Source organism: Myotis yumanensis, unplaced genomic scaffold (genome assembly GCF_028538775.1).
Source record: "Myotis yumanensis isolate MYYU_CA2020_CCGP unplaced genomic scaffold, mMyoYum1.0.hap1 SCAF_12, whole genome shotgun sequence".
Lineage (NCBI taxonomy): Eukaryota > Metazoa > Chordata > Mammalia > Chiroptera > Vespertilionidae > Myotis > Myotis yumanensis.
Genome location: NW_027223763.1, coordinates 1,206,777 through 1,234,478, shown reverse-complemented (window position 1 = coordinate 1,234,478; position 27,702 = coordinate 1,206,777). Strand labels below are relative to the sequence as shown.

At 71.5% G+C, this 27,702-nt stretch overlaps 1 protein-coding gene across 4 annotated transcripts; it reads right to left on the bottom strand.

The window, feature by feature from the left end:
- Positions 1-196: 196 nt before the first annotated feature.
- GPSM1 (G protein signaling modulator 1) lies at positions 197-25,661 on the bottom strand. Of its 4 annotated transcripts, none has more exons than XM_070430297.1 (14): positions 25,547-25,661; positions 18,587-18,808; positions 17,635-17,770; positions 17,297-17,439; positions 16,551-16,674; positions 16,246-16,361; positions 15,475-15,630; positions 14,655-14,763; positions 13,070-13,193; positions 7,936-8,006; positions 7,370-7,549; positions 3,055-3,211; positions 2,483-2,691; positions 197-1,626 (listed from the first exon to the last, which is right to left on the bottom strand). In XM_070430297.1, exons 2-14 carry the CDS (start codon positions 18,805-18,807, stop codon positions 1,420-1,422), a joined length of 1,953 nt encoding a protein of 650 aa, XP_070286398.1. In that variant the 5' UTR covers position 18,808; positions 25,547-25,661; the 3' UTR covers positions 197-1,419. The 4 variants fall into 4 exon arrangements, with proteins under 4 accessions (XP_070286398.1, XP_070286397.1, XP_070286400.1 ...); XM_070430296.1 differs by lacking the exon at positions 25,547-25,661 and adding an exon at positions 24,544-24,719; XM_070430299.1 differs by lacking the exons at positions 13,070-13,193; positions 14,655-14,763; positions 15,475-15,630; ... (4 more) ...; positions 18,587-18,808; positions 25,547-25,661 and adding an exon at positions 11,579-11,591.
- Between the last annotated feature and the right edge of the window lie 2,041 nt (positions 25,662-27,702).

Genomic DNA, 27,702 nt, shown 5'->3' with positions numbered 1-27,702 from the left:
TGGTCCTGGGTGGGGACTTGTGACCCGAAAGGCAAGCGCATCCTGGAGAGTGAGTCCAGTTAGGACAGCGACTGCCCCTCGCAGGGGCAAGGCCGAGGGGTGAGGGTGGGGGTGGAGCAGGGCACCCCAGGCGGGCGGGCACTTGGGAGCCTCTGCCCGCAGGCTAGCTTACCCCCCAAAACCCACATGGACAGCATTCGCTTGGCCAACTTTATTTCTCCGGAAAAACAGAAAAACAAACGTACCCTTGGTCTGGGAAGGGCCCTCGGACAATGGCAGAAACGCGAGGGCAATAAATACGCATGTCCGTTCAAGTACGTTCAAGTACCGGTGGCCAGCCCCGCCCTCGGTCCCCAGCACCCTCCCCTCCCCCCAGAGCCCAGGGCTGGGCTGAGAGCAGGGCCTGGAGAGGAGGGGCCGTCCCGTGTCTTGGGGCTGAGAATCAACCCCAGGCCGGAGGGTGGGGGTGGAGGGGGGCTTGCGAGCGGGCCCAGGAATGGGTGTGGGTGAGGGCTGTCTCCTGCCCATCCCGTGCCAACTTGGGGACAGGGAGGGGCAGGACCCCCTGCACATACGGAGGAGGAGGGACGACGTAGCCCTAGCTGGTGGGGGAGGGCGGAGCTGAGCCTCCCAGCTCTGCTGACCCGCTGCCCCCCTGGCCATGGTGTGGCAGCCTCCAGGCCATTGCCCGTCCTGCACGGCCAGGTGCAGGCCTGGCTGGCCCCGGACCCCGCGCACCCAGGCCCCATCCATGGCCGGGCTCCCGAGCTTGGAGCTGAGGAATGTGGACGCTCACCCCCTCCTTCCTCTCGGGCCTGCCTGCTCAGGGCCACCTGGGGCTGGGGCTCAGGGCCAGGGGCTGTGGGAGCAGGTGAGCCTGCCTCCACTGTGGGCTTCCTGTCCCCCTGCTGCAGCCTGGGTGGGAGGGGGGGGGCCCTCCTGGGGATGAGAGGCCAGGGCTGGGACCAGCTCTGGGAGGACAGACGTCCATGTCGCTGGCGGGCCCCTAGGAGGCGGCACAGAACCTTTGGGGGGTGGGGTGGCAGCAGGGTTTTCACATTTGGCCGCAGGACAGCGGTGGGGCAGGGAGAGGCCCAGGCCGGGACAGCACCTGGGCAGGGGCCGGGGCGAGGGAGGGCTGGCCAGGCAGGCCGGCGGGGAGCTGAGTACCACGGGAGCGGGCCCAGGACAGAGAAGGCCTCCCCCCAGGCGGCCTGGCCTGGCCTAGCCCGCCTCCCTGGGGAGGGACATTCAGTGGGGGCGGTGCCCGGTGTCCGGCTCAGTGGGAAGGGCGGGGGCCCAGCCGGCCTTCAGCCACAGCCTAGGGAGGATGAGCTTCTCAGAGGCCGTGGGCATCCTGGGCGATAGAGCCGCTCCCTGGGCACCCAGGAGGGTGGGCCTGGCTGTGGGTTCGAGGCCTTAGCTGGTGCCGGGCTGGCACTGTTGCCGAGGCTCTGGGGGGCCGCCCACCTCCGGCTCTGGGCTCCCGGCGAGGTCCACCCGCTGCTCGTCCATACGCTTGGCCTGCACCCGCTGGATGAGGCTGAAGAAGTCCTCGTCGGGCATGGTGGGGCCGCGGGGCAGCCCGTCGGGCGGCGGGCAGCGCTGGTCGTCGATTCTGGAGGACTGGGCAGAGCGGACACGCGGTCGGCGGCCTGGCCCTCCAGGCCTCGGAGGGCCGGCCCAGCAGGGGCCCCGCAGACAACCCTCAGGCACGGGCTGTTGGTCAGTGACAGGCCAGGCCAGGAGGGGCGAGGCCGCCTCTGGGGGGACAGCTGCTGGTGTGGGGTGAGCCATCTGGGAGGTGGAGCTGCCAGGGCCCCCCCAGAGCACCCTGACAGGTGTGGTCAGGAGTCCCCGGGACCCGAGGTGGGGAGCTCCTCAGGGGCCTCGGGTGGGGCTGGTGCTGGGGGCCGAGGGGGCTGAGCATCGCGAGGGCCTCTCTGCAGGGCCTGGAGCAGAAGGGCCAGGAGCCTGCGTGCATGTGGACGGGGGACTCGGGGGGGCCCCCAGGCTCGCCGAGGGCGGTGCTTTCCTGTCTGTGGAACGAGCGTCACGTCTGCAAACTGCCCGCTCTGCCCGCAGGCCGTGTGCCCCGCCCCCAGGCTCTCCTGGCCTGGGCCCCGTGCTGGCCGGGCCCCGTGCTGGCCTGGGCCCCGGGCAGTGAGACCCGCCGCCTCCCCACTCCGGTGCCATCTGGCCCGTGGCTTTTCTCTGTCCAGAGTGGAAGGCTGGAGGGGTCCCCAAAGCCACTGCCTTGGGGACCTGGGGACCCTCCAGCTCTGTCCGAACAGCCAGACTGAGGGCTTCCTGGGGTGGCCTCAGGGGGGTTTGACCACCAATGGCCGCTTGGAGACACCTGCTGAGCCGCCTGTCACTCCCCCTCCGCCCGCCCAAGGCTTCCCCAGACCCGGCCTAAGAGGAGGGCAGAGCCCTGCAGGGGGCCTGGGGCCGGACACCCCCCTGCCCCCACAGCGCCTACCTGGCACTTGATGAGCATGTTGAAGAACTCGTCCCCCGGCGCCTGGGGGTCCCTGTCGCCGCGCAGGTGCCCCAGGTTGTTGTGGGTGACGCGCAGCCCCGGGAGGCGGCCCAGGCTGGCGCGCTGGTCGTCCAGCCGGCGGCTCTGCGAGCTGGCGATGAGGTCGAAGAGCTCTTCCGTCTGCGGGGAGGCCGTGAGCGGGGGCTGGGCTGTGGGGACAGGGGCCGGGGGGCCGGGAGGTCAGCCCCGAGGTGGGGCAGCGGAGCTCTAGGTGCCAGCCCAGCCCAGCCCACAGCACTGCTGGGGGCACACGGGGTCCCCGCTGCCCCTGCCGGGGCCCCCACACCTGCCTCCGGGACGTGACAGGAGGGGAGCCCCCCCACACCCGCCCCCGACACGAAGCTCCTGACACGGGATGGAGGGCGGATGACGCGTCCCAGGAGGCAGCTGGGGGGAGGCGGGGGCGGGAGCTCAGTGACGGGCACTTTGCAGCGGCTGCACCGCCCTCGCCCCCCTCGCCCTGGGAGCTGGGGGCTCTGCCCCTTCAAGGTCGGGGAGCCGGCGGTGCTCACCCATCCTCTCCTCCAGGGCGGGGGCGGCCATGGCCTCGGCGGCCCCGGGCTGGCCCTCCTCCAGCGGGCAGCGCTGGTCGTCCATGCGGCTGCTCTGGAACTTGCTCAGCAGGTCGAAGAAGCACTCCTCGTCGGAGGACGGGACCCGCGGGAGGCTCTGGGGACGGGGGGGAGGGGGCAGTCAGCGCTGGCCACAAAGGCCGCCCCTCGCAGACCCCCGACACGACCCCGGGGGCTGCTGGGCCTGGGCCGGGGGCAGGACACTCCTCGGCCTCCTGCTGGTCCCCTGGCCACCCCTCGCCCCCGCTCCCAGCACCGCCCTGTCCAGCCCTCATCCTCGGCATGACCTTGCCCCTCCCCTGGGTTTGCAGCTGGACCACCCGGGGCCCCGGGAGATGCCATCAGTGCAGCCTGACCCCAGGGTGACCCAGCTGGGTCCGGGCAAGTCCCACCGGCGGGTCAGGATGGGGAGAGTGGTCCTTGGAGGGAAGGGGAAGGTGGGGTGAGAGACAAGATACGGGGCCACTGGGCCTGGAGGAGTCCCTCCTGGCAGGTGACCCTGGGCCTCGGGTCACACACCCACAGGAGGGGCGGCTGGAAGGGGGGGTCTGTCAGGCCTCCCCAGAGGGCAGAGCCAGAGCAGGCCCAACCCCCCAGCCTCCCCAGGGCCCTGCCCAGCCCCCGGCCATCTCTCAGCTGGTGGCCTCCGGCTCGCTCTGCGCTGGGCACGCAGAGACCACAGCAGCAGAGACACCACGGCTGCACGGGGAGACGGAGGCACAGAGCGGCCAGCCCGGCCTCCCCCTGTGGCCGCTCAGAGGTCAGAGACCCAGGCAGGTTCCCCCCCCCGCCCCCCCCCCCCCCCCGCCCCTGGCAGGCCCAGAGCCAAGGCTGCCACAGTTTAAGACACCCCCCCCCAGGTCTCTGCTCTCCTGCGGCCCCCCAACCTCACAGCCGGGAGGGAGGGAAGGGACAGCTGGCATGAGGGGCCCTGGCCGGGGCTGCCCTTGGTGAGGCCTCATGGGACCTACAGGCAGAGCGCGGCCGAGCACAGCGCGGGGTGGCCGGGTGCCTCCCCCGGAGGTCGTGGGCTCTGCTCCCAGGCTGTTGTGGGCTGCGTGGCTGTGGAGAATCCCGGGCTCAGCCAGGAGTGGGGTGAGCACAGCAGCACCCCACACAGGCCAGGTGAAGGGAGCCAGGCCCCTCCCAGGACAGGTGTGACCCCAGCACTCTCCAGCCTCCCCCGGACTGACACTCGGCCTCAGGGAGGCGCCTGAAGGAGAGGGTTCGTCCCCAGGCCTCCGCAGCCCATCGCCCCTGGGGCCAGGGCCGGGGCCGGGCTTCGAGGGCCCTGCACTGTGTCCAGAGGCTCCCGAGGCCCAGGCAGAGCCCATCCCGGGCCTGGCAGCCCCACCCCTGGAGCCGGGGCACCTGGGAAGGGCTGAGGCTTCCCGTGTGACGTGGGGGCTGTGGGCCCGAGACCAGAGGCGCACACGGGAGGGTCTGGACAGTTCGGAGCCCCCGCGCCCCCGCGCCCCCGCTCAGGCCACCACCTGGATCCCAGCCGAGGGGGGCCTGGGGGCTGTCCCTGCTCTGACCTCTCCTTTGCCCCAAATTCAGGCTCCGTCCACCCCGGGTCTCAGAGCTCCTCAGGCCTCACTCTAGCTCCTCCTAGAATTCAGGCCAGTCTCTCCCTGGGACCACAGCCCCCAACCCCCGGCCTGGGCTGCCCCTCCCCACCTGCCTAGCCAGCCCCTCAGGGGTGATGCCATGGCCCAGTGCTGCCCAGAACCCAGGCCAGGGGCTGAGAGCAGGCGGGGAGGCCACGGGGGCAGGGAACACCCTGAACTCACCCGGGCATGGGCCCTGGGATGACCATCCAGTCCCTGGGGCTGACTGCACGTCCACCTGCCAGCAGCCCGCCCCCATCCCCAGCTCCGCTGGGGTCCACACGGACCAGGAGGCTCCCCCTCCACCTGTCAGGGCCCCACACTCACGCCGCGTCCGTAGCTCGCTGGGTCCACCAGGTGCTGGCCACGTGGAGCCAGGGCAGGACGCCAAGGTGCCCGTGCCACTCACTACCCTGCCCACGCTGCCCGCGTACCCCACCGCCGCCGAGACTCGGGGCCCTGGGAGCTGCACGCTTAAATAGGACCTGGCGAGGGCCCTCCCCGTCCCGCCCACCAGCGCCGAAGCTCCCTCCCTCGCACACGCTCAGGCACACACACTCACACGCTTACATGCTCACACACACACGCACACACAGGCGCTCCGTAAACACTCGGAAGTGGATTTCCCTGAGCACAGCACTGAGCCTTCTGGCTGGGCCAGTGGCGGTCACACCGGAGGGCCTGGGGGATGGGAACCGACTCCCAGCCCAGGCCCCGCGTCCTTCCCCCGCTGGGTCAGCCAGGAGACGGAGACGCCGCCACTTTCTCCAGCTGATTCCGGAGCCAGGGCGGCCGCCCCCGGGGAGCTGGTCCCAGGGCCTTCCCACCTGGGGGCTCGGTCACCCTCAGCACCTCCGTGCAGCCCGACAACCCTCCCACGGCCCCTCCCCACACAGCAGCCCCCTGGCCTCCACCCAGCCCCAAGGCCAGGGCCCTCCCTGCTTCTAACTGTCCCCCGCGTCCCTTTCCCGCCCTGGAGGCCTGTCCTTGTCACCACAGCCAGCCCGGGCTCACCAAGAGGCACGGGGCAGTGGCTGTGAGCCTGCAGGAGTGAGGACAGGACGGGGCCACTGGAGCCTCCTCCCGGGCCCTCCTGCCCTGTTCCCTCCACAGCAAGCGCAGATCCCGGGGGCAGAGGGGTCCCCCACAGCCCAGGCCCCGCCCTCCGAGGCTGCCTCCTGTCGGGGAGCTGGGTCAGGCGCCTGGCGGGCAGGGGGCTCACCCTGCCACCGGGGTCCGGGCCTTGTGGGGCCAGGCTCAGCACGGCCATAGGAGTCCCCCCACAACACCAGCACCCCGAGGCCTGCTGTTCTCACGGGCCAAGCCTCAGGTGCTGGGCCGACCAGGCCTTGGAGCCCCAGCGCCACCGGTCCGGCCTGACACCCCTGCCCTCTGCCTCAGTTTCCCCCTCGGGGTTTCTGTAAACGAGCTACACAGGACAGGCCCGGGTGTCGGCTGCTGTCTGTCCAGAAGAAGGGGTCCCAGGCGGCAGCTACAGGGGTGCCAGGGAGCAGCGTAGGGGGGCTGACGGATGTGGGCCAGGGGGCACGTTGGCCTGGCTGGACGGGGACAGCCTGGACCCCGCGGGCTGGGCCCACCTCTGCCCGAGGCTGAGCCCCTGGCACTGGAGGTGGCGCACCGCTGGCCCGGCCGCCTTTTGGTGGAACCAGCTGTCTGTCGGGCGGGAGGCTGCTGTGGGTGAGGCGTGCGGGAGCCAGAAAGACAAGTCCCTTTGTTCTCCCTGCTGTGGGGGAGACGCCAGGGAATTGGGGTTTGGGCTCTGCCCCCGCCTCACTCAGCCCCGGGTCACGTGACAACAGTGGGTGCGGGCAGTGTTGTCGCCTGGGTGGGGGAGCTCGGGGACGGGGGCCACGGGCAAGGCCCGGTGCCATCCACCCTCACAGCCCGGGGCAGTCCTCCCTGCGCCTCAGCCACGTGGCTCCACCCCCCCACCCCCGTGCCTGGGCGTCGGGGTCCTCCCTGTCCGGTCCTTTCTGGCTGGGCCCGCTCAGGACCCCCCAGGCCCCACCTTGGGCCTGCCCAGCCCTGTCCCCCCTGCCCGGTCCCCTCAGACCGCACGGCCCTCCTGGGGGGCGAGGCCCTCACTGCCCGGACCCCAACCCCACGGCCCGTTCACCCGGCGTCCAGCGCCCCCTCCTCAGCTCATGGACACAGGCCCTGACGGCTGAGCAGCGCTGGGGCCTGAGGGGTCAGCAGAGACGCCCACCCGAGCTCCTGGGAAAGGCTGGGGCGGGGGTGACAGCGCGGAGGGAACTGTTCAGACTGATTCCGGAGGCTGGACCAGGTGTTCTGGGGGGAGGGAGGCCCAGGCTGACCTCTGAACCCTGACCTGCTCCCGGAGCCTGGAGGGGCTTCAGGGCACAGAGGGACACCTGCCAGGCTGCAGGAGGCCAGCGCGTCCGTCCACCCCCACCGTCCGTCTACTGTGGGCCGCCCGGCCCCTCGCTGGGCATTGCCGCTCTGTCCTCGGGGCCGGCCGGGCTGGGTGCGGCTCACAGCTCAACACTGTCCCTGCGCTGCCGGCAGGTCCCGGGTGGCCAGGGCCGTGACCTCTGCCCCCGTGTGCTGCCCTGATGGGCGGGGAGGCCCCCGGGCCCCTGCTGAGCCGAGGACAAGCTGCCTACCGTGTGTGGCATCTGCACCCGGACTTCTGCGCTGTCCAGCGGGGAGTGGCCGCCCTCCCGGGGCCTCCTCTCAGCGGCGTCCGGCCCCTCCTGGTACTTCCGGCTCCTTACGGGGAGGGGGAGCAGGTCCCTGCCCGGCCCCCGCCAGTCCCCGGAGTGGTGGCTGTCTCCATTCTGCTCCTGGGGAGGGGCGAGACCCAGGCGTGGGTAGGCCACCAGCCCCAGGGCCCTAATGGGGGGCTGGGGACGTGCTGGGCAGGGCAGAGGGGTCTGTGGGGTGAGGACATGGGGCTCGGGCCCCGGGGTTACGGCGGGCAGGGCCCTGAGGGAGGGAGGGAGGGAGGGAGTGGGCGGTGGCACGACAGGCCTGTGGGCCTCTCGGGGACCCGATGGGCAGATGGCACGTCTGTCTCCCGGGCAGGGATGACGTGGACAGAGGTGGCCGCTCAGCAGACAGGCAGCGGCCTCATTAGCCCTCGGCCCACGCTCTGCACTCGCCGACGTCCTGTCCCCGCCGCGTCCCCAGCCGGCCGCCCGCCCGCCCGCTCACCCGCCCGCCCGCTCACCCGCTCCAGGGGCAGCCGCAGCAGGTCCCAGGTCTCCGCGCTCAGCCGCTGCGTCCTCTTGGGCCTGGCCCCTGCCAAACAGCGGCCGTCAGCCCGCGGGGCCCGGGGGGCCGAGCTCGCCTCTCCCGCCCGCGCGGAGGCAAAGGCAGCACGTGCATGGCCCGTGTGGTCCGACTGCCGTGTCCCCCGGAAGGGCCAGTGCCCGAGCTCTGGACCCTGCTCTCTCCTGCCCACTCGGCGGCCGCCCAGGCCCCACGACTGCAGGCCCTACGGCAGCGGTTCTCAACCTGTGGGTCGCGACCCCTTTGGCGGTCGAACGACCCTTTCACAGGGGTCGCCTAAGACCATCCTGCAGATCAGATATTTATATTACAATTCACAGCAGTAGCAACATTACAGTTATGAAGTAGCAACGAAAGTAATTGTATGGTTGGGGGTCACCACAACCCGAGGAGCTGTATTTAAAGGGCCAGAAGGTTGAGAACCACTGCGGTCTATGGCGAGCCCCCAGCCCTGGCCACACCTCCTGCCCGGACAGCCCCGAGGGACGGAGCCACCAGGTGTCCAGGGCTTCATGAGAACGGGGGTCCAGAGCAGGTCCTCTCCCGGTCTGGCCTCCAGGTTCTGAGGGAGCCACACCCCGTCCCGCTCTCTAGAGGCGGGACGAGCCGGCCTCGGCCCCGGAGCCAGAGCCAGAGCCGCTGTCCCAGGAGCCCCGGCGGGGCCGCTGCTGCCCTCCCAGCCCCTGAGCGCCCGGAGGGGGCAGCCCGACCCGTCCTGAGGCTGCGGGACACGGGCCCCAGGGCGCGGTCAGGGCCCCCTCCTCCCAGCCCATGAGGAAGAAGCAAGGACTCACTCCCAGACCCCATGGCACTTGGGGGCTCTGCCCGCCCCTGTGCCATCTGCATCGATGGGGAGGAGGAGGGACACCTCGGTGCCAGGGCTGAGGGGCCACAGGGCCGGACGCAGCCGCGGCACGGGCCCCTGCTCCATCGCCCGCCCGGCCGGGTGGGGCCTCTCTCTCTGCCGCCCGACACCCTGAGGGCCCCCCTCCGGTTCCCCACCTTGTCTGCTGGGCCCCGGGCCCCCCTCGGCCGCTCTGGCCCTTCCTGGCCCTCCGCGTCCCTGGCCTCGGCAGCGGCTGCACCGCCCCCGACACGCAGCGTCCAGCTCCGGGCGGGTCCCCGTGGCCAGCGCGGCGGCAGCCTCGGGCCCGGCTAAATGCAGCCTCTGTGTGGAGGGAGCCCCGGTCCTCCCGCCTGCCGTCCGGCACCCACACCTCGGCTGACTGGGGGCATTCAGGCCGGGCACCGCCAGCTCGCTCCCCGCCCGCCCCTCCCACCTGAGGGCGAGGCCTGGAAACTTCCCCGGCCGTCCCTCCTCCCTGCTGAGCATCTGCCCCACCAGCCACCCTGACGTCCTGTCCCAACCCGACCCCTTCCCGCCTCACCCGGACGGAGTCCCATGCCCACCCGCCCGCCCCCACACCTGCCCACCTCCCCCACCCGCCCGCCCCCCCACACCTGCCCACCTCCCCCAGCCGCCCGCCCCCGACACCTGCCTGCCTCCCCACACCCACCCGCCTACCCCACACCCGCCTGCCCCCCAGCCTTGCACCCAAACCCCTTCTCCACGCACAGCTTGGGCCCGTTAGCTCTCGTTCCTCCCTGTCAGCCCTGCTGCGCCCCCCGCCCCCCCCCCGCCGTGCTCATCTGCCTCAGACACAGCCCCGCTACTCCCTCCCTCGGGCCAGGCTCGCTCCTGCGGGCCCCCCCCCTCCCGTGTCTGGACGCGGTTCCTCCGTTTCTGCTCAGGCCTCACGCCCCCCTCCTTCGTCTTTGCTCAGGTGTCACCGTTAAGGGCTGCGTGTCTGTGTCGGACGTGGACGCCCAGAGCCCAGTGTGACGGCGGGGCCGTGGGCCCTGGCAGGTGACGGGCGGCTGAGGTCACGGGGGTGGGCCCGCACTGGGATTGGTGCCCTCAGGAGACGGGACCAGACTGCTCGCTCTCTCCTGCACCCCACACTTCCCCTCTGCGAGCTGGGGAGCCCTCACTGGAACCCACCGCGCCGGCACCTGAGCGCGGACCCCCAGCCTCCAGACCGAGAGAGAGAATTGTTTCAGCCGCCGGGTCCGCGGTCCCGTGGCACAGCCAGCGCGGACTGACACGGCCTCTGCGAAGCCACCCGCTGTCCACCTGACACCCCAGCTGTCCCCCGTGTTCCTCCGAAGCCCGGGGACACGAGGTGACTTCCCAGCACAGGACTGGTCGCCATCCTTGCCTGTTCTGGCCGCTGGGGTGCCCCTAGAGCAGTGATGGCGAACCTACGACACACGTGTCAGAGGTGACACGCGAACTCATTTTTTTTGGTTGATTTTTCTTTGTTAAATGGCATTTAAATATATAAAATAAATATCAAAAATATAAGTCTTTGTTTAACTATGGTTGCAGATATCAAAAAATTTCTATGTGACACGGCACCAGAGTTAAGTTAGGGTTTTTCAAAATGCTGACACGCCGAGCTCAAGAGGTTCGCCGTCACTGGCCTAGAGCTCCCACGGGGCTTGGCGCGCAGTAGGTGCTGCATCAGAACGTGGTGAGGAGCTAGTGTTGGCTGAGCGCCTGCGTGTGGGCCCTTGCGTGTGGCTCCCCATGCACCGTCCCCTTTGGGCCGCCCTCCCGAGACTGTGGACACTGGCTGGGCCCAGGGAGGGGGCCGCCTGGACAAGGCCACAGAGTTGGGAGGGGCAGGACGGGGAAGTCAGGGCCGCAGGCGCGCCCGCACAGGGCAGCTGTGCCCTCACTCCTGCCAGGCGCCGTTCCCAGGGTGACCGTGGGCCCACTTCCCAGACGGGGACCCTGAGGCACAGCTGGGACCAGACTCTTAGGCAGCCAGGACGCGGCAGGGCCGGGACCGGAGCCCGCGGTCTAAACAGCCCCTCGGACAACACCCGTGTGCATCTCCACCCTCCGGGCAGTGTCCTGGGGGCTCCTGCCGCTCTGCACCCGGACGCCCTGAGCAGGGACGGGAGGAGGAGGGAGCCGCCGAGCAGTGCGAGCCTGGGGGACGGGACGGCCCAGGCCCGTGGGGACCGACGGGGGACGCCCCACCGAGGGCAGGCGGACTGGCTCCCTCCGCTCTGCACCGATTGAGCAGCGCGTCGGGGATGTCCCGCGGCCCTCGTCCTGCCCGCCCATCGCCAGGTGCCCTTGCTGGGAAGGGCAGGTGGGCACCCAGGACACCTGGACGCTGGGGCCCAGCACAGTGACAGGGAGGCGCCCCTCCCACACAGACTCGCTGGGGTGGGGGCTGAATGGAGAGGCTCTGGGTCCTCCAGCTGCAGAAGGGGCCCTGTTTTTATCACGGCAAGGAAGCAAGGCCACACACCACGCCCACCGCCTGCCGCGCCCACTCTCCTGGCCCAGCCCCTGCCCTCCGAGGTCTCCCTGTTCCCCTCCACCCCCCACCCCAACGGACAGGCTCTGGATATGTGGTTGCCCCACCCCCCAAGGGAGTTCCCAGAAGTGGGCGCTTGGCCAGCCCACCACCCTGGCTCAGGAGGCGGGGGGGGGGGGGGGGGGGTGCGGGGGGGCGGTGAGGGAATGAGTGCCACCCCCCTGCAGGAAGCCAAGCAGGGCTCACCTGAGCGGGTCTCCTCCAGGGCCGCCCACACTCAGGGCGCCCGCCTGCCTCCAGTGGCCGGCAGACGCATCCCAGAGCCGGAGCCTCCAGGCCACGGCCCCCAGACCCGCCCCCTCCGGCCTGGGCAGGCTGCAGGGCCACCGCCCTCCCAGGATGGCCTGTTCCCAGGGCCTGCTGGCTTCCCTGGCCGCCAGCCTGCTGGGGGGGCTGCTGGGGGCCTGGCCGGAGGCGCAGCCGAGGAGCTGGCATGGGGAGGACAGAAGCTGCCTTGTTCCGCTCAGCGGGCTGCTCACCCACCACGGCCCCCCTTCCCCCAGGAGGAGGGCCTTTCCAGGCGCAGCCCTGCCCCCACCTCCTGCCCGGGTTCCCAGAGGGTGGCCCCCAAGGGCCAGGGGCTCTCAGAGCTGCCCAGCCTTGGAACACCCTGGCCTGATACTTCTTGGGGGACACACTCCATCCCATTCTTTTGACCACAGCAGCCCCAAAACAGGCAGGCTGAGGGCCCCAGAAGACGGCTCCCTCCCTTCAGTCTTCAGCAAGCTGGGTTGGGGGTGACATGTACCCCCATCTCCTAGGACAGGCCACTGCCAGACACCCTGGGACCCACCCCCAGCAGCCGACTCCTGGCCTGGTTCTCAGCAGCCCAGGTGGGGGGGCCAGGGGGGGCCCTGGGAACATGGCCATTGAAAGGCGGGGGCCAGACTCCATGAAAACGCAAGAACCATGGGGGTGGGGAGGGGCCACTACCTCGCCCTGAGCCGCCCAGCACCCGCCCGCAGCCCCCTTCCCCACCCCGCCTTCTTCATCTGTTTGCTCTGCAGGGAACGGTCTGTCCTGCGTGCGCATCGCTGACCTGCACGGGGCGACCAGCAGCCCGAGAGCGATGAGGTCATTTCAGCGGCTGGACCGGATTAGTGCCCGGTGCCCGCTCCATCTGCTGACTCAGCCCTCCCACCTGGTCCCCTGGGGGGTCCTCAGACGTTGGTGGGGGGTTGGGGGGCAGCAAGGTAGGAGCAGAGGGCCCTCCCCTTCCTGCCGGCCGAGGGGCCACTGGGGGGGAACGAGGGTGACCACAGGCTCTTGCTGCCCAGAGACCATGAAGAAGGGGCCCTGAGGCCCGTATTGGGCCCCCCCCCCTTTCGCATGCTGTTCCCAGCCCTCGAATGCCTAACTCTCCCATCTCCAATCTCCCTGCCCCTGCCCTGCCCTGGGGAGACAGGGCCGCCGTGTGTGCCCCCCAGCCCTGCATAGCCCATCGTGCCCTCACCCCCACCGTGGGCTCAGAGCAGGGCAGAGCAGGGCTCCAATGCTGATACCCCCACTGTTTGAGGTCAGTGCCCACCTCTGTGGGACCCGCAGTATTGCCCGGCCCTGCAGGAGCTAGCCCCTCCCAGGCGGCCCTCCCGGCACAGCCCTGCCCGCCAAGGCCCTGCATCCCAGCCGAGGCCTGCCTGTGGGCACCGGACTCCCCACCCCCAGCCGGGGACTCACCTTGCGCCTCGTAGCCGGCCAGGTCGGGCTTCTCTGCGGCCGCCGGGCTGCTCAGCCGGCCCAGCGCCAGCTGCAGCTGCGCCACGTTCATGCGGGCCGTCAGCTCCCCGTTTCGGTCCCCAATCTGTGGCCAAGCGGGGCCGGGTCAGTGGGCAGCAGGCTGGGGGCCTCTGGGTCTCCAAGGAGACCAGGCCGCACCTGCCCCAGAGGAGGGGGTCTGTCCCTGGGTGGGGCCTCGCGCACCCAGGCCACCTCCCTCCCGCTGCCGGAGGCTGGGGCCCAAGCAGCCAGGCCCTCTGCCCGTGGGACCCTCCTCCTCGGGCACCCTCCGTGGGCCTCGCCTGCTCGGCCCGGCTGCACCCCCGGGTGCCTGCCAGGCTCCAGGCTCCTCCCCGGCTCCTGCTCAGACAGAGGCTCCCGGGAGAACCTGGGTGCAGAGGGCAGGCAGCGCCAGGAGCAAACCCGAGGGCGGCGGGCTTCTGCAGGAGCGCCAGGGCCTGTGCTCGGAGGGACAGGGCGGCCCGGTGGAGGGCTCTCCGCCCAGGCCCTCCCCAGACCCGAGCTCTCCTGCTCCCTCCATCTCCCCCTGGCACCTGTGGGCTGCACTTGCCCCCGGACACAGGGCTGTGGTGGGTCCGGGCAGGCGCTGGGGGCGTGTGAGAGGGAGGTGGCGTGGCCCTGCCCTGAATGGGGCTGCTTCTTGGAGGCAGGGCGAGGGCAAGGAGCAGGAAGGGGGTGAGGTCAGGAGAGGTCAGCCAGGGGCCAGGGAACCAGAGGTCACTGAGGCTCGGAGGCTCCCAGCCAGGGGCTGCCCTGACAACAGGAGGGGACCTGCCCACCCTCCCCAGGGCGGCAATGGGCTGGGCTGGCCGGTCCCGGAACAGGGCAGCCTCTGGCAGGTCGTTCCCACCCGGGGCCTCGGGCACAGGCGTCCCTGTGGCCTGGCCTGACCAGTTCCGAGGGAACAGAAGGGCCTGGTGTGCGCCTGCCCACAGGGCACACAGGCTCTAGGGGTGGAACCCAGGCCCCCTGTCCCCCGCCGCCCCCACCTCCTGACTGCGGGAGATAATGGGTCGCCTGGCCTCAGGCCTCAGGAGAGGTGGGGAGGCCAGCCCCTGGGCAGCACATAGTGATGGACCGAGAGGACACGGGGTCAGTCCAGGAGCCAGGAGCGTACAGGGCACCTGGCCGGACGGGAGTGGTCTGGGTGCCGGGGGCCGGGGCAGTGGCTGGGGCTGGGGCAGCGGCTGGGGCCAGGGCAGGGGCTGGGGCCGGGGCCGGGGCAGCGGCTGGGGCCGGGGCCGGGGCAGCGGCTGGGGCTGGGGCCGGGGCAGCGGCTGGGGCTGGGGCAGCGGCTGGGGCCGGGGCAGCGGCTGGGGCTGGGGCCGGGGCAGTGGCTGGGGCCGGGGGCCGGGGCAGTAGCTAGGGCTGGGGCCGGGGCAGTGGCTGGGGCTGGGGCCGGGGCAGTGGCTGGGGCTGGGGCTGGGGCTGGGGCCGGGGCTGGGGCTGGGGCAGCGGCTGGGGCTGGGGCAGCGGCTGGGGCCGGGGCAGTGGCTGGGGCCGGGGCCGGGCCGGCCGGGCTCACCTCCTGCGAGATCTCCAGGTGCTTCTTGGCGAAGGTCAGGGCCTGAGCCGGGCTCCCCATGGACACGTAGGCGTTCCCCAGACTCCAGCACGCCCGGCCCTCGCCCACTCTGCCAGGGAGGGGAACAGTCCACACCTGCACGCCCCTCCCCCTGGCCTGACAGCCTCCCACCTGCCAGCCCCCCACGCCCCCGCGCCCAGATGGTCAGGCCCAGCCTGGCAGGAGGTGGGAAGGACGGGGGGCGGGTGTCCAGGGGTGGGCCGCCCACGAGGAGTGGAGTGGGGGGCTGGACACTCAGCTACCAGGGTTCCCGGCGTGGCTTGCTCGCCCCCTAGTGGCCGGCAAGGCTCTCACTCCTAGGGCTCCCTCCACCCGGGCGACAGCGGGCCCAGCCCTTTGGGTCATTAAGTGAAGCTGCGCCGTCCTGGAGGGCGATCGATTCGATTCGGTGGCAGCGCGTGCCACCCATGACACTGCCACCGTCTGGGGCCAAACTCCTCCACCTCCTCTCCGCCACCCGCGAGCCCGCGGCCTGTGGCCCTGAGCCCCCGTGCCCCGGCCACCGCCCACCCCAGACCGTTGTGCGTGGCTGTGCGTTTAGGGACCTTCGGTCTGTCTGTCTCTGCACGAGACTGTTCGTGTAGATATGGGGGGGGGGCTTAAAGGATCGATGAGCAGTGACTAGGCTGCACCCCTCCGACCGGCTTGTGCCGGAGTCACTGCGAGTCGCCTGCCCAGGGTCCCTGGGTGGTCGGGGGCAGAGCAGGCCTGCGGGAGCCCCCCGGGCGGCGTCCCCCCACCCCCACCCACAGGCACGCACCTGTCGGCCAGCTCCTGGGCGATGAGCAGGTGCCGCAGGTGGTACTCGGCCGCGCGCTCGTAGTCCTGCAGCAGCGTGTAGGTGTTGCCCAGGCTGTAGCAGGCCTGCGCCTCCACCGCCTGGTCCTTCAGCTGCCGGGACAGCTGCAGCGTCTTCCTGCGGGCGGGTCACCCAGAGGAGGCTCCAGCACCCCGCCCCTGGGACAGGGCCCTGCTCAGCCCCCCGCTCCTGCCGGAGGGTGGGCGGTGGGCCATGGGGCGAGCAGCCCACCCGCCCTGAGGCCTGGCTGGCCCCCTCCTCAGGTGGCCACGGCGCCTTCCACTGCGTCCACCACGCTGCCCCCCTCGGTCAGGACGCGGCACCCCACCAGGCTCTGCCCACACCGGCCGGCCGCCTCACGGGGGCCTGGGGACACAGCACGAGGTCAGCGTCTGACATGGGGCGTCAGGCTCAACACAGAACCCAGTGCACATGGTCCGGCCTCTGCCCAGTGGCCCCCCACAGCCACTCAGACCAGGAGGCCGATGGCCCAGCGAGTGTCCTGGCCCTAATCAGGGTCCCCCAGGAGCCAGCGGTCCTGACCGTCCCGAGTCCATATGGGAACAGCTGTACCGGCTCTGGGTCCCCCCAGTAACCCGCACCGGGAGGCCCTCAGCCAGGGCACAAGGCGCTCACCAAGCCCCGGTAGCCCTGGCCCACGGCTGTCAGTCAGCCCTCCTGGGGCGGCCGGGGACCCCACCTGGCCCCCCCACCCGGCGGCGGGGTGCCTACTTGTAGTACTCGGCCGCCACGTCGAAGCGCCCCAGGAAGATGTGGGCGTTCCCCAGGTTGCTGTAGGCCCTCCGCTCGGCCGCCTTGTCTCCAAATTCCTTCGCGATGGCCAGGCGCTAGGACGACCGCAGCCGGGGGTCACAGAGCAGCCGGGACCGAACCGACAGCACCGCCGCCTCCTGCCCGCGGCGGCCCGCCCTGTGTGTGTCCAGAGGGGCAGCCCGGGGAGCCCGCACCAAGCCCGGACGCAGCCTGGGTGGGTGTCAGGCCGCCCGCCGCTGCCCACCCCGCCAGCTGCCACTCACCTCCTTGTGGAAGGTCGTGGCCTCCACGAAGCTCCCCAGCAGGTAGTGGGTGTTGCCCAGGTTGCCGTAGGCCCTGCCCTGGGCCGCCCGGTCGCCCAGCTCCTTCACCAGCGACAGGTTCCTCCTGGGGGCGAGTGGGTCAGAGCGAGTCCCTCCCGTGGGGCAGCGGGGCCCTGTGGCCGTCCCCCGGCACAGCGCGCTGAGCGGCCCCTTCAGCTCTGGTCCACTCGCTGCCGTCCGAGCTTCGAGGCCCCCCCGACTGGGCCCAGGCCTACCCTCCGTTCTCCCACGCCCGGGGGCTCGGCCAGCGCCCCGGCCCTGTTTCCGGCCAAGTGTTGGGGTGCTTGGGGATCCTCGCCCGAGGGCGTTTTCCCACTGAGTTTTAGAGGAGCGGGAAGAGAGGGGGAGGAACAGCGATGTGGGGAGACATTAAGTGGCTGCCTCCTGCACATGCCCAGAGTGGGGCTGGGCACTGCCCCTGCAACCCAGGCATGTGCCCTTGGCCGGGAATCGGACCTGTGACCCTTCAGTGTGCGGGCCGATGCCCGCCTGGCCAGGCCAGCCCATGCGCTGGGTGAGCGGTTCCCTCCTCCCCACCGCGGTGGGCGAGCACCGGCAGGTGCAGGGTGGGGGGGACGGGGCGGGGGGGCCAGCCTGGCTGCCACTGTCGGGGCCCTCGGGGAGGGGGACGCTGTGCCTGGGGCAGTGCGTGTGGAATTCGTGGCCCCGCCCCGCCCCCCACTCACTCGTAGAACTCGGAGGCCCTGCGCAGCGTCTCCCGGACGTCGGGGGGCAGGTGCCCGGGGTCCTGCGCGGAGCTCCAGGACAGCTGCTTGCCCTTGGCGTGGTACACGTTCCCCATGTTGTACAGCGCCCTCGCCTCTCCGATCTGCGGGCGGCACCGCGGTTGGGGTGGCCCCGAAGCCACCCCGGGGTGGCGATGTGGCCCCACGGCGCACGCAGAGCTGGGCGCCTGTCCAGGCTGTTTCCAGGGCTCCAAAGGCAAGGACTCGGGGAGGGGCATCCCCAGGCCCACATGCTGGGGGGGAGCGTGGGGGGCCGGGGGGGGGGGCTGACCGCCTACCTTGTCGCCCTGCTCCTGGGCGATGTCCAGGTGCCGCTGGCAGCAGACAGCAGCCTCGTCAAAGCGGCCAAGGACCTTGAGGGTGTTGCCCAGGTTCCCGCTGGCCTTGGCCTCCCCCATGCGGTCGCCGATGGTCCTGGAGGGCGGACGAGGGCCGGCTCGGCAGGGGGTCTCGGCAAGGGTGGGGGAGGGCCGGGTGCACCACTCAGGGTGACCCTTCCTCGGGGCCAGGTCTGGGGGGGCCCTGCATCGCCTGCAGCTGCTGGGGCTCAGGGAGGGGCTCAGGGAGGACCCCGGATGGAGGCAGGGAGAGTTGGGGGGCCTTGAAGTGAGAATTAACATTATGACGTGCAGTGAGTCTGACGGCGCCTGCCAGCACCGATGGGCTGGGGCTGGGGCTGGGGCTGGGGCAGGAGGCGGGGCCCACTGCCTGCTGGGGGGTCCGGCCACTGAGGCGGCTGAGGAGTGGCCCCTGCAGCCTGAAGAAGGAGCAGGAGGGGCAGGGACCCCCAGAAACACAGGGCAGGGAGGGGGCTACCCCTCTACACACAGCCCCAGAGACGGGCACAGACACATGGGCACATACGTGTGCTCATGCACACGGGACACGGGGCCTTGCCCATGCTCATGCCCATGCAGACATACAGACGTGCTCACACGTGTCTCAGCTCACACACGGCCTCCTGGGGGCACTTCCTGGGTCCTGGCCCCCTTCCCAGGCTCCCGTGGACCCGGAGAGCTCGGCCCCTCGGCTGCATTGACAGCCCGGCCCCGAGGGCAGGGTGTGCAGATCCTGCCAGAGCCCCTGCGCCCACACCTGCAGGCCTGCACCCCGAGGCTCCCCGCTCCCCCCCGTCCCCACACTCCCGGGCCCGCACCCCAAGGCTCACCGCTCCCCCCAAGCCCACACCCCCAGGCCTGCACCCCGAGGCTCCCCGCTCCCCGCGCTCACCGGGCCAGCAGCAGGTCGTGCCTGTGGTACTCCAGGGCGCGGGCGTACTCCTTCAGGTAGAAGTAGGCGTTGCCCAGCTGGCTGTAGATGGCGCTCAGCGTCCTCAGGTCCTCGGTGCCCACCTGCACGGCCGCCTCGAAGAAGGCCACGCCCGCCTTGAAGTCCCCGGCCTTGCAGAGCCGCTCGCCCTCCAGGGCCAGCTCCAGGCACGAGGCCTCCATCCTGGCGGAGAGGAGGGTCACGCTCGCTGCGGACCACGGGCCTCCGGGGCTGTGGCTGTGCCAGGCCCACACACAGACCCCAACCTCTCATGGGACAAACGCCCAGCAGCCGGGGCCAGGGCGGGTGGCGTGCCCATGCCCAGGCTGGCACACTGTGCGGCTCACCGATGCCCGAGCCTCCTCACTGCCAGGGCTCAGGAGCACCTGGGCCGAAGTCGTGAGTCTGTGAACCTCGGGCTGCGATGGCGGAGCCCCAAACCCTGCGACCCCCAAGTGTCAGCCGCCTAGCGAGGGGCCCCTGAGGCTAGGAGCCTGCACCATCTTCCCGAGGCATGGCGGCCGAGGTATGGCAACCGGCCAGCGAGCTGCCCGAGGCCACACAGGCAGGGTCTGGGCCCAGCCCCGCCCCCAGCCCGCATCCTGGAGGGGCTCACCCTCAGTAGCTGGAGGCTCAGCCACCGCCTGTCCTCGTGGGGGACGTGGCTGCCTCGGCCCCGTCCTGCCCCCGGGTCCCAGCCCCAGGCTGAGACGCGCTCTGCGGGCTGCTGGCCAGGACGGGCCTGAGAAACAGCGGCCACCATGCGTCCCCACCCCCGGGTGCTGCTGTGGGAGGAAATGGACAGCACCATGTCCCAGGGTGATTCCAACCCTGGAAACCGGCCCAACCCCAAGGCCAGGGCCTGGGTGCCCGCCAGCACCTCGCGGGAGGCCGTGCTGGCTCCCCATCCCCCCCTCTGCCCCCGGGTTGTGGGCAGGAGCTTCAGATGAGAGGCCTAACCCTGGGGCCCCGCACAGCACCCCAAAGTAGGCCCCACCCAGCACCCCGAGTGGGCCCCACGCAGCACCCCGAGTGGGCCCCACGCAGCACCCCGAGTGGGCCCCGCTCACTGAGCTGCCCCCTGAACTCAGGAGGCGCCAGGGGAGCGGAGCGTCGGGCAGCCCAGGGCCTGGCTGTGGCCCTGCCTGCGGGCGGCCTGGGCCGGACACTCTCCCCGAGGCCTCGGCTCCCCCGGCGGCTCCTATTGGTCACGTGGGTCCCAGGCTCAAGGCCTGACCGCCCGGGCCCGGCCCCGGGGACGCTGCCGCCCCAGCTAGAGGCGGCCCGAGGGCGGAGGGAAGGGGGGCCGCAGGGGGAGCCAGCAGGTCCTGTCCCCACGGCCCACGCGGTCAGGCAGCCCCACGGCCTGTCTCGTTCCGCGGCGTGTGGAGGTTTCGGAGCACCCACGACCCGTGCGCCCCAGGCCCTCGGCCCCCCGTGTGGCGGGAAACGTGCGACGAGCAGTTTTGGGAACCAACACATCTCCTTAGAGATAAACAGCCGCTGGGCCGGCGCTTCAAACGCTGACCAGCGCCCCTCACGCAGCCGCCGCTCTGCTGCACGCGACCTCGCGCCCCAACATTCCCGGCGGCCACAACCCCACGGCAGGCCGGGGCCTGGGGACCCTCGGGAGCTGCGCCCACGGCCCCCAGCTCTCTGCCGGGGAAGCCCCTACCCCTCGTCCAGCCGACTCCCGGCACGGGGGCAGAGCAGGCTCCTCCCCAACGTGAACACAGGGCCTGGGCTCTGGGACCCCCCCCACCCCATTCCCCGAGATTCAAGCAGAGCCTGTTACCTCTGCAAGAGCCGGCGGTCAGGGACGCTTCCTTGAGACCTCAGTCTCCGTCGGGCACACCTCCCCTCCCCCCCGTATGCCGGGCGGCCACCGGCGGTGCTCCGGGGAGAGCCAGCCAGATGCCCGTCCCAGGCGCCCATGGGCAGCCCTGAGGTGCCACGCCCGGGGCCTCTCCACGAGGGCCGGCTTGTCCCTGCCCCGCTGCCTGGCCAGCCATCTGATGGGCGACCTGCCCTCTCCTCCGGGGACGGTGGAGGGACGCGGGCTCTGAACTGTGGGCCCTTCGGGCAGGAACAGGCCCTGCTGGCTCCGGCAGACCTGGCCGCGCCCACCTGTCCCAGAGCCAAGGTTTCTGGCTTGGGAACCAGGGCCCCAAACTCAAGGGGTGGGGGTCACCCTGATGGGGTGTCATCGCGAAGGCAGACAGGGGTGTCTAACATGGGCCCCAGCAATGTAGGGAGGTCACCTGGAGAAGGCCAGGCAGGTGCACAGGACCCCTCTCCACGTACCCCCAAACCTCCGACGGCACCTGACCTCCCCGCCGGCACCCATCGCCCGCCCCTGCCCAGGTGCCCTCCCGGTGCCCCCAGGCGCGCGCCGCACCTGGGCCTCTGCAGGTTGTGCATCTTCTGCACGAGCAGCCGCAGCTCCAGGCCCACAGGCGGCGGGGGTGGGGGCGGGGGCGGGGCGGGGCGCGCCGTACACCACTTTGCACGCCGCCTTGTCAGCCAGGCTCAGGGCCACAGGCGGGCCCTCCGCGGCCACGGCCAGCATCGCGGGCTCCCGGCCTCCCTCTCGGCCAGTCAGCCCTCCCCCACCCTGGCTGTTGGTCCTGGGGTTGCACTGAAGTCGGGGTTCCCCTGACGTTCCCCGCCCCAGGGTGGTGGGCTGAAGGCTCTGGCGGCCTCAGGAGACCCCAGGTCCTCGGGCAGATCATCTGGGGCTCCCAGGGCCCGAGGTGGACAGAGGATCAAGGGCAGCTCAGAGCCGGGATCAGCGCAGTCAGCAGGGCGGGCCGGTGGGCAGGTGGGGGTGGGGGGCGGGGGGCGGGGGTGGGTGCACGGAGCCCAGAGGAATGGAGGAAGGAAGGAGACGGGGCAGGGGGGTGTGCCCGCTGCCAGCCCCAGCCCCTGCTCTCACACGCTGCCCTCCGCGTGAAGGCCGGGTATGGGCAGAGACCTGCAAGCCGGCAAGCCCAGGGCCCACCTGGAGGGCAGCTCGGATTCCTTCTGGGCAGTGGATGCCGAGGGGGGACCAGGTCCATGCCACCCGCCCACACCAGACCCTGCTCCCAAGGGTGTCCAGCCGGCACTCTCCTCCCTGCCCTGAGGTCTGTCTGATGCCACCATCGCCCCCGAGGACAGCCCAGCCGAGGGGACGGGCCTAGACCACCTCCTCCGTGCCCAGCCCCTGCTGATGAGCTGAACCCCCAAACTCTGCAGGCTCACAGCACCCCCAGGCCCCGATTCCGCCCCGCAAGGCTGCTGCCCGGCACATGCACTGCAGGCCACCCCCCCGGGTCCCCTGGGAGGCTGCCCCGCACGGCCAGGCCCCTCCCTGCGCCTCTGCCCCAACACCCCCTCTGCAGGCCGGTGGGTGTTTGCCCCGCACCTGGCGAGATGCCCGTGTGCACTGGGCCGAGTGGTCTGCCGGGCCAGCCCTCCTGCCCGCGGCCGGCTCCCCACCGAGGCCTGTGCACCCAAGGGCTGCCACGGCGCCCGCTCTCGGGACAGGAGACTGGGGCCCGGCCGGCCGGCCAGGGCGCTCTGGTCCCCGGGGCTGTGGTCCTAGCTCCCCCGCCAGACTCACCGCCCACAGGCCCGCGGGTCTACTCTCTCACGCCGTCCTGTCGGCGCACGCACCGCTCCTGGCAAGGGGCTGACCAGGCGCTTTCCCAGCAGCCGGACCGCAGTGGCCGGGAGGCCGGGCGCTGTCTGCCACGCTCCCGCCGCTGCCTGCTGGCTCCCGGAGGTGAAGTGGTTATGGCTCCCTGGTGGCCAGCCTTCCCGCTCCGACACCGCATCACGGTGGGCTTCCCCTCCTCCCCGACACGCAGGCGAGGCGTCAGGGGGGCACACGACCCTGGCCTGAGGTGCCTGCTCTGCCCGGGAGCTGCTGCACACGCCTGGGCCTGGCTCCCTGGCTCTCAGCCCAGGGGGCCTGCTCGCCGGCCCTGCAGGCAGCTCAGCGCGGCCTCGGTTCGCACGGACGCAGGCTGGGCCCCAGGCCTCTCCCGGCGACCCCTCCGGGCTGTCTCCCGGGCCAGGGCCCTGTCTGTGTCCCCACTGGGCTCTGGCACCAGCCCACACCCCGGCTCCCATGTCAAGCTGGGGGCTGACCAGGATGCTGTGCACGGTCTCCCAGCCTCTGTCTGTCAATTTGTCTCTCACACATGCGCGCACACACACACGCACACACACTCACACACACTCACACGCGTACACACACGCGCACACGCACACACACTCATGCACACACACGCGCACACTCACGCACACGCACGCACACGCACACACACTCACACGCACACACACTCACACGCGCGCGCACACACTCACACGCGCACACACACGCGCACACGCGCACACACTCACGCACACACACGCACACTCACACACACGCGCGCACACGCACACACTCACGCACACACACACGCACACACTCACACACACGCGCGCGCACGCACACACACGCGCGCACACTCACACACGCGCGCGCACACTCACACACACGCACGCACACTCACACACACGCACGCACACTCACACACACTCACACACACGCACACACACTCGCGCACGCGCGCACGCGCGCACACTCACGCACACACACGCGCACACTCACGCACACGCGCGCACACGCACACACACTCACACACATGCTCACAGCCGGTGCAGCCAGATGAACTCCTGCTGCTCTTTGGGACCAACACCCCCTCCGTCAAGCAGGGCCCTGGGGCCAGTGCTGCCTGCACAGCCCTCCATCCCCTGGGGGCCCTGGAGGGGGGTCCTTCAGGGAGGCCTCCCGCATCAGCTGCCAGCCAACCCACCCACGCGCACGCCCCCCAGTGGGGGGCCCAGGAGCCAGGCCGGGGGCCCAGCACTGGTGCGGAGCCCACACAATGGGGCTGTGTCTGGCCAGCAGCACAGAGCAGACCAGAGCGGGGAGGGGCAGCAGGGCCTCTCCCGCCACCACGCCCCCACTCCGCACACGGGCGCGGGCAGAGGCCCCCTGAGGGCCCCACAGCGAGGGCCGGGGTCTTAGGGGCGGCCGGGGGAGCTGGGGTGACAATGTCCTTCAGGTTGGGGGTGGGGGGGGGGTGCTGTCAGGCTCACGCAGGGCGCCAGGCCTGCCCCGGGGAGCTGCCACCAAGAATCGCCCCTGCCCAGCACGCACGCCTGCCCCACCGGTCTGGACACCGCACAGGTTGGCAGAGCCCAGCCCCTCGGAGGGTCTTGTACCCGCCAGGGCCCGGCCCAGGGCATCACCCTGCGGAACACCCCGGAAAGGCCTGGAGTCACCAAGCAGGCACGCAGCCCTGGGCAGGGCCACCCCGCCACCCCTGCCGGGCACGGGGCACAGGCCCAGCCGTGCCATCGCCCAGGCATCTGCCTGGAGGCAGGTGTCTTTCGAGGCGGCACACACCCACCTGGTGGCGGGCTCTGCAGCCTCAACCCGGTGCCACCCGCTAGACCCGGGCTGGGGGCACGGCCGGGCCTCTGAGCGCACAGGCCGGCGGGGGGGTGGGGGGGGTGCCAGGCTGGGCGGGAAGCTCCCGGCAGCCCCCGCCCCACCGGCTGTGCCAGGCGGCCCCACCGCGGGGAGAAGCCACCAGTTCCCCCGTCCGGGGTGGGGATCCGGCGGCAGCAGCCCAGCCCAGCCCCCGCCCTGCCCACCCGTCTGCGGGCGGAGGGAGGCCCCAGCATCCCCCACACCCCCTCTTCGCGGCCCGGCTCCGACATCCCCGCTACCCACCCCCCGCCGCGCCCCGCTCCCCGCCGGCCGGAGGGAGGGCGCGTCCCCGCCACGTTGCGCGCCCGCCGCCGCCTTTGTTCGGGTCGCCGAGCCCCGCGCCGCCCCGCGCCCGCCGCCCGCCCCCAGCCCCGCGGGGCGCCCAGCCCACCTGGAGTAGAGGCGCCGCGCCGCGCCGGGCAGCTCGTCCACGGCGGGCGGGGCCGGGCTGGCCATGGGCCGGGGTCGCCGCAGGCCAGGGCCCCGCACCCCTCCTCGCCCTGCCCAGCGCCGGCGCCCCGTGCGCGGCCCGCTGCCCGCTGTCCACCGTCCGTCCGCCTGCCCCGCCGGCCGAGGCGCCGAGGAAGTGAGTGCGCGGGCGCCGCCCCTCCCGCCGTGGCCGTGATGTCACGGTCCCTCCTCCCGCCGCCGGTGGAGGAGGGGCGGCTGCGGCGGGGCCGCGCGCGGAGGGGGCCGGCGGGACCTCCTGCGCCTGGCACGGGGGCGGGCGGTGCTGCGCCCCGACCCCAGGATCCAGGGCTGGGGCCCGGCGTTGGCCTCCCCACCCCCTTCCCGCCACCCCCGCGTGGGGCTGGTTGAGGACTCGCTGCCTTTGTTTGGCATCACCCCCCCCCCCCCCCGCCCCCCTGCCTCTCCTCTGGTCCCGCCCCCGCGTGTCACCCCTTGGAACTGGCAGGGGAGTGGGCATTGGGGAGCTCCTCAGCCTCGGTTAGAGACCTGGGGGTGCTGATCACAAACAGCCCCTGCCCCTGTGACCTGGGGTCTGGGAGGAGGGATGGAGGGGAGGGGTGTGGGGCGAGGTGGACAGTGGCAGCCCCATCCCTGCTGTCCCTCAGCACTGAGACCTTGAGACCCGCAGTTGCCCCGTCGCCCTCCGACCCTCGGCCTTACCTGCGAGTGGGGGGACCGGGGAGACCTGGACGGGTGCAGGGAGGGCCGCTGGCTGAGCGGCCGCTGGTGTGGGCACTGGGCCACCTCCTGCTCTGAATTCCTGGGCCCCGAAGGCCCGACTGTGAGATGCGGCCTCATAGCCACCGGCCCTGGCCCTGGCTCTGTCCGCCCCCCGCCCCCCCTCAGGGCTCAGGGCTCAGGGCGTTCTCTCCAGTCGGGGGCAGGGCCAGCTCCTGGGCACCGCGGGCACATGTGGGTCTCACCTTCTGGTCTGTCCTGCTCCCTCCTCGTTCCCAGCCTTCCTGGTGCAGCCAGGAGACCCCAAGCCCTGGAGAGTCGCTGTGACCAACGGGATGGAGACAAGTCCAGCAGCGGGAAATGGGCTACTCCTCGCTCGTCCCCCCCCCTCCGCCCAGCGTCCAGCCCCTCCCCAGAGAGGAGAGCCGCCCCAGGTCAGAAAAAATGCCACAGCCGCCCAGCCAGACCCTGGCCGGCCGCAGCCCACAGGCCGCTGGCTCGGGCCAAGGAAGAGGGAGAGGGCTCGAAACCAACCCAAGATAAAGCACGGCCTGGCCGGCTGCTTTGTTTTTCCGAGGAAGAGGCGGCAGCAATGAGAACCATCTGTGCCCGGGGCCGGCGCCCCAGGCTGGTCCCACGCGCCCTCCCCTGATAACCACAGGAGCTGGGCACGGCCTTGCTCCTGGCCTTGGCCGCCACCGCTGCCAGCCGGCCCCTGCGGGTGGGTGGTACAGCGGAGGGGGCTCCCCCTGGTCTGTGACAGCCCCAGCCTTGCCTCTCCGCAAGGGCAGGGGCTGCCCCGGGCCCACGTGGACCACGCGTGTGCCAGGGGCCTGGGCCAAGGAGGCCCCCATGGTGATGAGCCACGGATGGCGGGTTGAGGGGTGCTCGGTGGCCCCGTGGCCGTCACCGCAGGGGGAGGGTATTTCTTCTTCCTTCCTTGATGCAGGGAGACCAGGGCGCTGGGGTCCCTGGGCTAGGAGAGCCCAGACTCTCGGCGAGTGGGGGGCTGTGTGTGAGCCGGCCAGGCTCAGACTCGGAGGTAGGCCGAGCAGGGCGCAGGGCCGCCCCTGCCCCCGCTGCTGTGTGACTAGCACATGTTGCCTTCCCCCTCTGAGCCTCGCTCCTGCCGCCTGTAACTAGGGCTCCACAGCCCGTCCCACAGGGGCTGCGAAGGGTCAGTAGGAGCTCGGGTTCCGGCTGCTGGGCCCATGCTGCCCCACAATGGCCCCGGGCCCCTGGGCCCCTGCTGGACACCCCGCCCACGGCACCCGGATGTGTCTTCTCGCATCTGGAGATCTGACTCTCAGCACAACCCCCAAAGGAAGGTGGGTCGGGGGCAGGCCCCAGGGACACGGCGCTGCCCCCATGGCCGCCCGGGGAGGACGCACTCTGTCCACGGAGGGAGGGGCTCCTGGGTGACATCTGGGAGAGGGGGCGCTCCTGGGCACTAACCCTCCATCACAGTGCCTCCCCCTGGCACTGCCCCCTCCGCACCCCCACTTACTCTGCTCTCCTCCCTCCCCGGCTGCTCTTCCCCCGCCTGGGGGCACGCACCGCCTGGACACACCTGGACCCTCACCTTCTCCCTGTAAACCGCCTCGAGCTTCACGCACCAGCCCGAGCAGAGTGCTCCCCTGGGAAGGGGAGTCCTGGGGAGGCCGTGAGGTCCTCCATGGGCCTCATCCCAAAGGAGCCATAGAGAGGAGGACACTGTCCCATCCGCCAGCCCCTGGCCCGGCCCAGGCTCGGGGAGCAGGAAGGAGGGGGTGCAGATGGTGACGCTGGACCTGCCTGGAGTGCCAAGGGGCGATGTCAGCACCAGGACCTGCTCCGGGGACGCGTCAGCTGCGCCACCCCCCGAGGGCACCGCGTGCCTGCGCCTCGCCCAGCGCGCCCGGCTGCCAGGCTTCACCCTGGTTTCCTGACTCGCCTCTTCCTGGGCCTGGCCCTGGGAGGCCTGGCAGGAGGTGGCAGTGGCCAGTCGCAGGGCTCTTGCTGTGCCCCCTTGGGTCACCCACAGACATTTCCTCTCCTTGGGGGCCTCCAAGTCCCTGGAAGGTGGGGGTTGCCAGGGACGGGCAGGGCCCAGGGGCATGGGCTGCGGGAGCCCAAGGACAGGGCCTAGTGCCTCCCTGGGCGGTGACTCGCCAGGAAATAGCTGGAGGCTGCGGAGGCCTCGCTCTGCCCATGCCACCCAGTGCCACCCGGCCCCGCAGCATTCCTGGGCGCTGGCTGGCAGCGGCCACCTGTCACCCAATGTCTGTCCCTGGGGCCCAAAGGACAGAGGGAGGGCAGGGGCGAAACCGTCACCCGCTGCTCCGTCCCTGGCAGGGGGTCTGTGGGGGCTGGTCCTGCCTGTGTGACCAAGGTCCCCGCCCGGCCCGATGGAGGCCTGTGG

What these genes read in the sequence shown, in the direction of transcription:
- GPSM1 (XM_070430296.1), bottom strand. Translation starts at nt 24,608, where the DNA reads ATGGCCAGCCCGGCCCCGCCCGCCGTGGACGAGCTGCCCGGCGCGGCG. An exon ending in GCCCAGGAGCTGGCCGACAG is followed by an intron (nt 14,764 to 15,474) that starts GTGCGTGCCTGT and finishes CCTCCCTGGCAG; the next exon opens with AGTGGGCGAGGGCCGGGCGT. An exon ending in ACCTGGAGATCTCGCAGGAG is followed by an intron (nt 13,194 to 14,654) that starts GTGAGCCCGGCC and finishes GCTTGGCCACAG; the next exon opens with ATTGGGGACCGAAACGGGGA.